The 12093-nt window shown below is 44.3% G+C and overlaps 1 protein-coding gene across 1 annotated transcript in view; it reads left to right on the forward strand.

Moving 5' to 3' along the window:
- The window catches only part of DOCK5 (dedicator of cytokinesis 5), a 234346-nt gene that overhangs the window by 196938 nt on the left and 25315 nt on the right, over positions 1–12093 (forward strand). Inside the window, exons 35-40 of the mRNA XM_056118939.1 lie at positions 1972–2131; positions 3656–3696; positions 4103–4193; positions 6051–6170; positions 9301–9390; positions 11474–11578. Of these exons, the coding sequence (XP_055974914.1) occupies positions 1972–2131; positions 3656–3696; positions 4103–4193; positions 6051–6170; positions 9301–9390; positions 11474–11578 (607 nt within the window). The remainder of the gene's footprint in view (positions 1–1971; positions 2132–3655; positions 3697–4102; positions 4194–6050; positions 6171–9300; positions 9391–11473; positions 11579–12093) is intronic.

Below are 12093 nucleotides of genomic sequence, written 5' to 3' on the forward strand. Positions count from 1 at the left end.
ATACTTGATATTATGACCCATTGATCATAACAGACTCCAAATTTGGGAATTATAAGTGAGGAGTAGGTGGTGTGATAGCATTGGTTACGGCATTTGTGATGCTCTGTTGTTTGTATTTGTTACTTGCTGTTTTCAAAGATTGCCATCATTAGGGATTGTTACAACTTTAGACTGCTCATTTCTTATGGTTTCAGAATTTTATATCAATCAACTGTGTCAGCTGGTGGCAAATTACATACCTAGAGTGTTTCATTAATTCAGTTGTTTCGTGGGAATAGTATATTTCAATAATTAGCACACTGGGGACCAGAGCCTGCAGCCAACCTGAATTGGATCCCCAGCAACCTTTTTGCTCCCTAAACCTTCCAGGAATAATCCCTGAGAGCAAAACCGGGAGTAAGCGCTGACTACAGCTGGCTGTGGTCCCCAAACCAAAAGGATCATCACATCATCATTATTGCCATCATCATCATCACCATCATCATCACACTGGATGAATAGAAATGCAATTGAATTGATGTTTAGTTGATGACTTGTCTGAATTTTAAAGCCCAGGATGTCTTTCTTAATTTTGTTCTTAATGGGTGAAATGGTCTTTTGTTGACCTTGTAATCCCTTTGTTTGTTTGTTTGGGGTAATTCCTGGCAGTGTTCAGAGACTTGCTGGTTCATTGTCTGGCATTTGCTCACTGCTGCTCAGGCAAAAGTGTCCTGTTAGGAATCAGCCCCTGATCCTACGTGCAGTGCATGTGCTCCAGCTTTTTGAGCCATCCCCCAGGACTCTGACCTTGTTATTTGGTTTACACCTGATCTTATTATCCTATTTATACTGAGTCTGCTTCTTTGAGCTTCAAATCTGCCATTTTAAAACTTTGGCAGTTCTGATTCAGACAGTTATCAGGTGGAGAAATTATGCATGTATATAAATATATTAACAAATATAAGCTACTCATTTTTTCAAAATCTTGCAGCTAATTTTCTGCACAAAAATCTTTGCTTATTTTGTTTATGTTTGCATAAAGATTTTATTTTATTTTCTTCAATTTTTGTAAACTGGTAAGTACTAACAGAAAAATAGAGTCTCAAAAATCATCACTCTACGGGCCAGAGCAATAGTACAGAGGGCAGGGCACTTGCCTTACATGCAGCGGACCCGGTTTCAATCGCCGGCATGCCATATGGTACCAGGAGCACTGCTAGGAGTAATTCCTGAGTGCAGAGCGAGAAGTAACCCTAAGCATTGATTGCCAGGTATGGCCCCAAAGCAAGAGCAAACAAACAAAAAAAATCACTGTACAAGAGTAATCCTAGAGTCTGGACTAATTCTTTGGGTTCATTTGCCCCTGAAAAGCTGCATATTTGGATGTATCCTGGCTCGGCATTAATCCAGACTTCCCATAGGCCTCAGGGAGAATGAAAATATGAGGAAAAGATAGACTGTCCCAGATAGAGTAGAGAGCCTCCTCAGCTAGCACACATACCTCCAGAGCAGTTCCTTTCTGATGGTATTGACAGAAAACAAACAAAATAGTTTAAAGAAAGATATTGTGAAAGACCAAAGAAGTAGAGTACCTTACTGCGTGTTCCACGTCCAGCTTTAGTCCTGGTCCCCTTGAGCACTGCCTTGGTGGTCTCTGGCACAACAGGGCCCAAGTACTGCTGCATCCTTAGACCCTCTCCTTGAACTGCCCAACTGGTTGGCCTAGTACCACTGGAGTAGTACATGGGGTCCCTGAGAGGCCCAAACTATAGACAGACAGACAGACAGACAGACAGAGAGTTAGAACACAGATGACTCTGTGGTCTAAGATTCTAGATGATGCTGAGACTTGAGCTAAGCTATACAGAAAGCTTGAATTTGAGTAACTGAGACTCAGTGTAAGTCCCTAGGCCAGGACTGCTGCTACAAGCTTGAATGGGGTTCTCAAATGAATATGGGGTGCAGGCATTGATCTCCTCTCCACCCGTCCAGGCTCCTAGAACATTGCCGGAAGCACAAATACCTCTCCAGCTCTGGAGAAGTCTTCGCACTCCTGGTCAGCAGCCTCTTAGAGAATCTCTTAGACTACAGGACCATCATCATGCACGATGAGAGCAAGGAGAACCGCATGAGCTGCACAGTCAACGTACTGGTAAGTGCCAAGCCCCGGGCTGGCAGGAGTGTACTGACAACCACCAGGCCAGCTCAGAGGAGGCCAAACGAACCCAGAGGCACTGTAGGGCCACCTTCATGTTGTCTTTGTCCTGCCAACTCGGCCTGGCACTCACAAGTTCCAGCTGCCACAGATCTGAGTATCAGTGTGGAGACACGATTGGGATAAACAATAACAGTACTGGAATCTTCTATTTGTTTTGTTTTTGTTGTTGTTTTTGTTTTTGTTTTTGCTTTTTGCTTTTTGCTTTTTGCTTTTTGATTCGCTCGTGGGCTGGAGCGATAGCACAGCGGGTAGGGCGTTTGCCTTACAAGCGGCCAACATGGCCGACCCGAGTTCGATTCCTCCGCCCCTCTCGGAGAGCCCGGCAAGCTACCGAGAGTATTCAATATGCCAGACACAGTAACAACAAAGTCTCCAATGGAGACGTTACTGGGCCCGCTCGAGCAAATCGACGATCAACGGGAGGGCCTTTACCTTTACCTTTACCTTTTTGATTCACACCTAGCGATGCTCAGGGCGTACTACTGGCTTTTCACTTGGGAATTACTCCTGTCGGTGGTTGGGGGACTATAATGGGATGCTGGGGATCAAACCTGGGTCGGCCGTGTGCAAGGAAAACACCCTACCTACTGTAGTATCTCTCTGGCCCCGAATCTGCTATTTCTGAAGACCATCATCAACCCTTTCTGTAGCTGATATGTGGCTGTTTTGCTGTTCGAATTACTGGGCACAGACAAACTTGCCTCCAAAAGCACCATAGCAGACAGTCCTGACAATGCTAGAACTTCAAGGGCTTGCCTTTCCCTTGACAGATGTAATTACAACCATAGGCCTTCCAGTTTCATGGCACCAGACGTTCCTCTCTTCTTAATTACTATGGGGCCACATCCTGTGGTGTTCGGGGCACCAGTGTTGGAGTTGAGCATTGTGCCCTTTGAGCCCAACTCCAGACCACATGAATAATCTCTTGGTATAAGCCAAAAACTTACCACGCCCTATGAAGTCATCTTCTGTTCCCCTCAGTTTCCCTCATACTTCTCAGAAGCATAATTCCCTCTTCCCCTCCCCTATTTTAAAATTTATTTCTTTATGAATGTTCTTTTCCTTTTGGGCAGGGATGTTTATTCAAGGGCCAGATAACCTCTTTTTTTTGAAAAGTGACACCTGTGAAAAGCAAAGTCTTGATTTGAACATGGTAAGGCATTTGCCTTGCATGCAGCCAACCTGGCCGACCCAGGTTCGATTCCTCCACCCCTCTTGGAGAGCCCGGCAAGCTACCGAGAGTATCTCTCCCACATGGCAAAGCCTGGCAAGCTACCCGTGACATACTCGATATGCCAAACACAGTAACAAGTGTCACGATGGAGACGTAACTGGGCCCGCTCAAGCAAATCGATGAACAACGGGAGGACAGTGACAGTGACAGTGGTTTGAACATTTTTATGGGAAACTCATCAAAGTTCTTTCATTTACATTGGTGTTTGTGACTCACTTTTGTAGAATTTTTATAAAGAGAAGAAGAGAGAGGACATCTATATAAGGTAAGCTGATGGAAATTTCTGAAAATTTGCCCTCTTTTCCAGGACTGTTATGAGACAAACTTGGACATAAACTAGCTGTATTTTCATGGGGAGAGATTCAGTAGTTTCCATTAAATTGCTTAAGGGGACCTTGACCCATCATATGTATATGAGCACACTGCCTTCAGTGAAGAGATCTAAGTAGAATGGATCAAGTAGGAAAGTCTGGTGGGCTGGATATAGCACAAAGGGTTAAAAGAATCAGAAGTAATGGACACCTTTGCAGAAGCAAAGGAGCAGGCTTTGAACAGATGAGGATGAGGAGGGAAGAAAAACCTGAAAGGCAGTCTGCAGCCACCTTGTCAACATACTGAATGCTCAATCACTTCTGAACACTAAAATGCCTCCCATTTGTCCTTCCTACCAGATATTTGTACAAGCTGCGGGACTTGCACCGAGACTGTGAGAATTATACAGAAGCTGCCTATACGCTGCTCTTACATGCTGAGCTTCTGCAGGTAAGTGCATCAGAACACTCTTGACAAAATATAGCCTATCATCTGTCTCTTGAGGTAAATTCAATGCAGTTCATGATTTTGATGGGAAAGATCTTTGCTCAGGAATATCCTTTCATCTGAGTAGGTATTTGTGTCTTCTGGGTGGGCACAAGCCAATTTTCAGATCAAGATTGGAAAATTGTCACTTGTCATTTGTTTCAAAATCCTTAGGAAACAGAGTACAATCTATAGGGCCCTAGTCACTGATGCTCCAGGAGAAGAAACAAAACACATGTTGATTTTTACTTGATGTAAAAAGAAACAAAACACATGTTGATTGCTTGATGGAAAGATTTTTATGGTTTATAAAATTGTAGAGAATTGAGTTGTAAATGAAAAGAGTGCCATAGGATTACTTTTCTATTTATGCTGTCAGAGTACTTACATTTTGCTTTAGTTCTGCATGGGAGTCTGTTTTAGAGATTTCAGATACCGTTAGCTCTACTACTGCTCTAACTTTAGATCCTTGTATTAACTGTTCTGTCAGTCTTCATCTTCAAATGACTAATTTAAGCTCAGTTAAACTTACCAGGTCAGGAACAAATGCTTTTCTTGAACAAAGGGCACCGCCTTCTGTGGGAAGGGGATCACGTTTTCCATTCTGTATGCTTCTGCATGGGTCTCTGTGTCCAGGCACCAAATACCATGCTTTTGATAAATATAGCATATTTTATTTTCTTGTTACTCTACTTTGCTCTTTTTTTTTTTTCAGATTATTTTCTTCCTCTTCCTTATATATTGACAGGATGGCAAGCTTCCTGAGTGATGCTTGGGCATTCAGGGGTAATTTTCAGCCATCTGGGCTGACAGTTCAGTGGTTGGGCCTATGATTTCCATCCACCTCAGAGACCTCCAGAATTACCATTGGCAGTGCTTGATGGTTGCCATGGCTATACCTGGCAATGCCCAATAGACCAACCGGTGCCCAGGATTGAACTTGGGATGGTTACCCCTGCCCTGACTCTTCACCCCCACTACCCTCTTTCTTTTCATTTTTCCATTTGAATACTGGAATGGGAAATTCAGCGGTGGGAATTTCTGTGTTTATGAAATTTATGAAATAGCATTTTCTTTTCCAAAAGCCTGGTTTGACATTCCCTTTGTTTTAGTTTGCTTGTCCCTTCACTGGTACAGCAGTTTTTCTCTGAAGATTCCTTGTTATTTTAAGTCATTAAGCTTTTTAAATTATAGTAAAAATGTCTAAATATGAAATTCAACATCTTAACCAGATTTAAGTGTATTGTTTAGTGGTCTCAAGTACATTCATATCATTGTGTCTGGATATTTTATATCTTTAGATTTATTCTTGATGGAGCTTTTCACATTTTTTCTTTTTTTTTTCAAATATTGTATGAAACTGATCTCTAAATGATTTCTGAGTGTTTTTATCACACCAGGTGACATTTTCATTGTTTGTGGGGTCTTTTAGCCGACTCTTTTGTGAAGGGTCTGGTAATGAAGAACACAATCATTGCTCACCACAAGTGATCATTTTCCTCCTCCTTCCTTTGTCCTACTTGTCATTTCTTTCTTTGATCTCCTTGTGCCCGTGACACTCAGTGTAGCACAGAAGCAGCTGTGCAGGCGGGCGTCCTGTCTTCCTATTTGTTCATCAAATCACTTAGTGTTGAGCTAGTGTATCTATGAACATGTGTGATGGTTTTCAGCGACTAATCAAAAGCAATAGAAGTGAGTCAACGATATGTCGAAATGTCTCTGTGACCTATTTTGAGTTGAATATATGTCATATGAATCTCCTTTCACTGATTGATTGAGTTATTGTCTCAATCTCTTTTGTCACTTCTGTTTGCTTTTCAGTGGTCTGACAAGCCCTGTGTGCCCCATCTGCTTCAGAGGGACAGTTACTATGTCTATACCCAGCAGGAGCTTAAAGAGAAGCTGTATCAGGAAATCATCTCCTATTTTGACAAAGGCAAAGTGAGTGTGGCTTATTAGTTTTGCTCTGGGGGGAGAGTGGGTGACCCGGTGCTGCATGCCATTGTGACGTTTACCATGCAGTCGCATAGACCCCCGTGGGGTAAGGATGGTCCCCAACAAGACAGCTCTCATGTCAGAGGCCAGCCTCAAGTTCTTGGGTACCCAGACCACCCATACTTCTGACCAGTTGACTCTAATTTTGGATGCCTTCGTCAGTATTCATAATATGCATCAACAGTTCTTCGAGCTTGCTTCAACACAGTTCTTGTCATTACTGTTTTATTATGAAGGAGACAAAGTGGAAGAACCCAGTGAAGAAACTCAGGAAGCCAGATTGAAGAGGGCCCCTAGACAGCAGAGCTGCTAGATGCAGGGCTCTCCCTGTCCCAACAGGTGTTCATCCATCAGGATGTTTCTCTAAGCCTCATGTGCAGAATTTGAGGTGGTGGGAGCGCATCAATAATACATGCTTGGTGGATTAAACCATCAGCCACATGGGTAGACACAACCTCGAGCACTTCCGGCCCCCAGTCCACCATGTCTTACTGTGGAACTGGCTGACTTTGTGTAGTTCAAGATACAAGTCTTTGACCCCATTAATGTAGGTTCTGAGTTGGGAGCCTCCATGTTAGAGCATCTCAAGGCTGCAGTGAGTTCCTTTGTTAGCATAAGCTCAGATGGGATCTGGGGGCTCCACCTTGAAAAATAAAGACACTCCATTTGCTGAGGAAAATTCAAGGGTTGGGAAGCTCCTGCTCTAAGATCGGAGTAATTCTTCATTGGACAACAGTGACTCACTGTTCACCTGTGTCGCTTTGAATGCTTGTATTTTTCTTGGCAGATGAAGTGATGTTAGATAATCAAGAAAATGAAGCTCACTTTTCTTGAGGGCGCTTAACCCAATGGGGATAAACCTGGCAGTCATGCCTTTCTCTCCTTAACCATAATTTTGCCTTTTATGTGTTTTTGGACTGACAGTTGGTACCGTCCTTTTCTGTACATTTTCAAGAGACTCTTGGCTAACACTTCTTGCGCATCCCAGGCCACAATCATTCCCTGTCTGACCACATAGGTGTTAACAGCAGCCTAAATCCCTACAGGGGCAAGAAGGTAAACATTAACTGGGCCAGGCCATTATGGAAACTGTGGTCAGGAGAAAGCAGAAGGGTTAGAGAGAGAGATGAAAAATAAGAAAGATGCTTCATACTAGCCAGACAAAATATGCTTCTGATTCTTCTAGTTTCTGAGGTCTGGATAGTCCAAAGACCTGTATTGCTTCTTCTCTATCTGGAGGCAGACAGTACACCTTTTTTTTTTTTTAATCACTGAAACCTGTTCTTATAAATAAACAGGTTGATAAATCATTTATTTAGTGCTAGTAACAGTTTTGGGTGATTTTTATACTTATTTACCAATTTGATGGGTATATTGCCTGTTTTACATATGAACGCGAGGACCAGATAGCAAATATATTTACTTAATTTTCTAGTGCCTGCTCGAGCAAATCAATTAACAATGGGAGGACAGTGCTACATTGCTATACACCTTCACCTTCCTAAAAATCGACTGCGACTGCTTACCGTGATTGTAACTTTGCATGCTTAAAATGAAGACAAAAACTTAAATTTTTATTTGTTCTTTTAACATACATTATCTTTTGATGTAAAGCATATCTTTTGGTGGGAGCTGGAGCGGGAGCGATAGCACAGCGGGTAGGGCGTTTGCCTTGCACGCGGCCGACTCAGGTTCAATCCCCAGCATCCCATATGGTCCCCCTGAGCACTGCCAGGAGTAATTCCTGAGTGCAGAGCCAGGAGTAACCCCTGTGCATTGCTGGGTGTGACCCAAAAAGCATATCTTTTGGTGAAAATATTACTCTATTTCTTAACAAATGACACACATGACATTGTTAACAACCTGAAATCTCTTTAAGCTCTAGCTTAGATAGAAGACAGCAGAATTTTCATATCTGCCTGTACATGTAATTGATTGTGATTATTCCATACATTCATGGGAATGTATGTCTCTGGGAAGTACCACTGTGTACTTCTATGAGAATGACTATAAAGAAAGGCAAGTAATACTAGGATGGTGAAGAAGACAGTTCTGCCTTTGGAACTCTAGAACTGGAGAGCACACTTTGCGAATCACTGTGCTCTGCCCTATGCTGACTGTGTCATCAGTACAGCTGACTTAGCCTTTGGTGAAATGAGAGGAGGACCAAACTCACGTGTTTCGAGCTTGTTCCTGCACCAGCCCCACTGCTCTGGGAAGGTTTCCAGACGACACACTTCAGAGGCTTTTCCGTGATCCAGGCCCTACAGTTTCAGAGGGGGCAAATTTGGCACGTGCTCATCTCAAAAGATTTAATTTGAAAATATTTTCCAACTACAGATGGGCTGCACTTGCCTTCCTTTAGCAGCAAGATACAATGGGTATAGGCCCTGGACAACGAGAATGACATAGAAAATTGTCCAGGGCTGTGTTCTTAAAGGCACCCGGCCATGAGACATTTCATGAACTGCCAAAATGATGGGCAGATTCATTCTGGGTTCTTAGCCTCAGATAGCAGACATGTGCGTTAGTCTCTAACTTCCATGCACATCAGTTCCCTAAGTTCTGTTTGACAAAGAAGACAGTTTAGTTAGAAATGAAAAATAAGGGCCCTAGACTGGAAAGTTTCTTGGGTTTTGTGCTGTAATATAGTTAGCCTGTCTTCTAGTGTCACCTCCTCAGACAAGCTAACAGCAAGTACAAACAGAGAGAGAGAGAGAGAGAGAGAGAAAGAGAGAGAGCCCATATCAATTTTATTTCATTTCAGCAAGATAACTTGCCGTGGACTTCCGTCCTTTGCCCTTAAACTTTGTTAGAGAGGTATATGGTGTTATTTCTTTTCTTACAAACAGAATTACTGATGATGCCCTCGGCCCCGCAGCCCATCTATATAGTAGCTTTACGCTGTTAAGGAAAAGGCAGCTGATCCAAGAGATGAGGCTGGTCGAGGACATCCGCAGAAACTCAGTCACGGAACTTCTCGTTGGTTGCCAGCGACTTTCAAGTGGCTTTTGCCGCTGAGACAGTGTCTGATTCGTGCTCCACTTTTAACCTGCTTGTCTTTCTTTCTCTGAAGATGTGGGAGAAGGCGATCAAACTGAGCAAAGAGTTGGCAGAGACGTATGAGAGTAAAGTGTTTGACTACGAGGGCCTTGGCAATCTCCTGGTGAGTCTGGGTCAGCATGTGTCAACATCCAGTGGGATAGCTAAAATCAGTATTTCTGAAGGTGTTTTTTGTAAGCTTATGAAATTAAATGTTGTTTCTTAAAATGGAAAGGGAAACCTTGCTGTAAATAAGAGTTTTTATGTTCCAAAGGCAGTTATCATTCTTCCCCTTGACTTGAGTGCTCAGGATTGCGTCTGGGCGTCTGCTCCTTTGGCTTCTGTTGGGACTCTCCGTGCCCCCTGTCCTGTTCCCTCTGCCGTCCATGAATTCCTCCAATACTGCAGTTGCTCACTGATGTCTTCTGTTGCTCCTTGTTCTGCGCTCCACGTTCTCAGAGCCCTGCTGAATGAACTTCCAGTCTCTTTGACTCATGTTTTCTTTTTGTTTTTGATTTTTTTTTTTCTTTTTGGGTCATACCTGGTGATGCTCAGGAGTTACTCCTGGCTCTGCACTCAGAAACTACTCCTGACGGTGCCCAGGGGACAATATGGGATGCTGGGAATCGAACCCAGGTCAGCCGTGTGCAAGACAAACGCACTACCTGCTGTGCTGTCGTTCCAGCCCCTGACTCATATTTTCTTATTCCCCCCCCCCCCCCCCTTGGTGTTTGGGTTTCTTTGTGGACATTTGCAGAGTTGTAAAATTCTTCTTCCAGATCTTGCCTCTCATGTCTTCCTGTTCCTCCTGAATGTCCCTGGAATGCTGTCCTTTTTCTTTTTTGGGGGGTGGGGGGATCACACCCAGCGATGCACAGGGGTTACTCCTGGCTTTGCAGTCAGGAATTACTCCCGACGGTGCTCAGGTGACCATATGGAATGAGATGCTGGGAATCGAACCCTGGATTAGCCGCACGCAAGACAATGCCCGACCCGCTGTGCTATCGCTCCAGCCCGAGTGCTGTTCTTTTACTGTCCCCTCAACCTGTGTGTTATAGCTAGCTATAGGCATTGACCGACACTTTAAAATCGAAGAAGCTTCTATTGTATTACTCAATAACTTGGTGGGGATGTCCTCCCAAACAGTGCTCTAGGGAGACGGTGGGGGCTACTCTTAGTGATCCTTAGCCCGGGCTGGGCAGGACTGATGGTTCAGTCAATAATCAGGCCGGCACTGTGAGATGACTAAGGCAGCCCTGGCAGTGCTGGGGGTGGGGATGGGGGTGGGCATGTGGTACCAGATTCGGGACCTAGTATGTTCAAGACATGCATCCCATTCCATTGAACTGTCTCCCTGACCCCCACCTCATCATTTTAGAAGGTGAGCCACAGAACTCCAGATCATCCGTGGTCATGCAATACTTATCTGAGGGGGATGATTTTCAAGTTCACTTTGAAATAAGTCCACCAATGAAAATGTCCCTGACTTCGCTTTTAAATTGAGCTGAGATCTAGCAGCAACGTGGTTGACTTTGGGGACAGCATCATCGTGATGTAAACCGTGACTGACCTGTACCATGCTTGTCTTTGTGGCAAGGGTCTAGGGACCTGCTTCAAAGCCCCAGGGTCTGGCCACCCAGTTTGTTTTCTTTAATGCTGCGTGTAGGCCTGGCTGGGCAGCCTCTCTCGGGGACAGAACCAGAGATAGGGACGCACCGACAGTGAAAATCAGAGCACTGCTACCCCCTTCTGGGCATTCAAAACTGAACCAAGGGCTTTTGCCCAAACCATCTGCACAAAGCTGAAGTTTCTTGATCCGTTCTCAGGACCCTGCACAGCCACTGTTAGTGTATCTCAAAAAATGCTTCCTAGCCTCGTTAGGGGCCTTTTCAAGAAACTGGTGAAATGTAAGCATAGCCCCACCCCTCCAGAGGAAGAAGCCATCTGTCTACAGGCAGCTTCAGGGACCCCCCCAACCTCTTTACCCCCAGACCCTCAAAAACCCAATCTGGAAGATCCTGAGCCTCTAATTCAAGACAAGGATAACTCTTGAGCCACAATTTTTCTGAGGTCTTTTGTTATCGTGATGCACGGGGAAACAGCAAAGCAGATAATCTGTTCTTTTTTGTTTTGTTTTTTTCTTTTTCTTTTTTTTCCATCAGCCTTCTGGTTGCCTCCCTGTGAAATGTCTTTGTTTTCTTTTCCAGAAAAAAAGAGCTTTGTTTTATGAGAACATCATCAAGGCCATGAGACCTCAGCCTGAATACTTCGCTGTTGGATACTACGGGCAGGGCTTCCCTTCTTTCCTGCGGGTAAGAGAGCTGAGGGTGGTCCGCAGAGCCATTAAACCTGGGGTCCGAAGGAGGGAAGGAATTCGGCTCTCTTCCAGATGGGCCTGGTGGGTTAGCAGCTGCAGACCCCTGTTCTCACTGGGGGAGCTTGGAGAGGGAAACTCCTTCCTGAATGGCGCCCCTTCACCCTGATCCGACCCCCTCTGCTCTCCTGGCAGCTCTTTGGTAAAATGACTTTTCCCAGGTGGAAGGAAAAACGGGAAAAACAGAACCATCCCCTGCACAGCTCTGCTGCCCCAGGTCAGGCTGGGGAACCGGCTGGATTTAGTTGTTGGTTTTCTTTCCAGCCAGAGCTGGTTTGAAAAGCAAACATCCCAAGGACAAGACTGCAAGAGTTCACAAAAATAAAAAAACAAGTCTGTTGCGCTAGTGAGAAGGACCATGTCTTTCTTCCTTGTCAGAATTGTCTCGACTGAGACACTGGTTTTACTTTTGCAAGAAACAAAATATCTAGGATTTCCTTCCACCAAAAACAA

This window comes from Sorex fumeus, unplaced genomic scaffold (assembly GCF_029834395.1).
Source record: "Sorex fumeus unplaced genomic scaffold, SorFum_2.1 ptg000039l, whole genome shotgun sequence".
NCBI lineage: Eukaryota > Metazoa > Chordata > Mammalia > Eulipotyphla > Soricidae > Sorex > Sorex fumeus.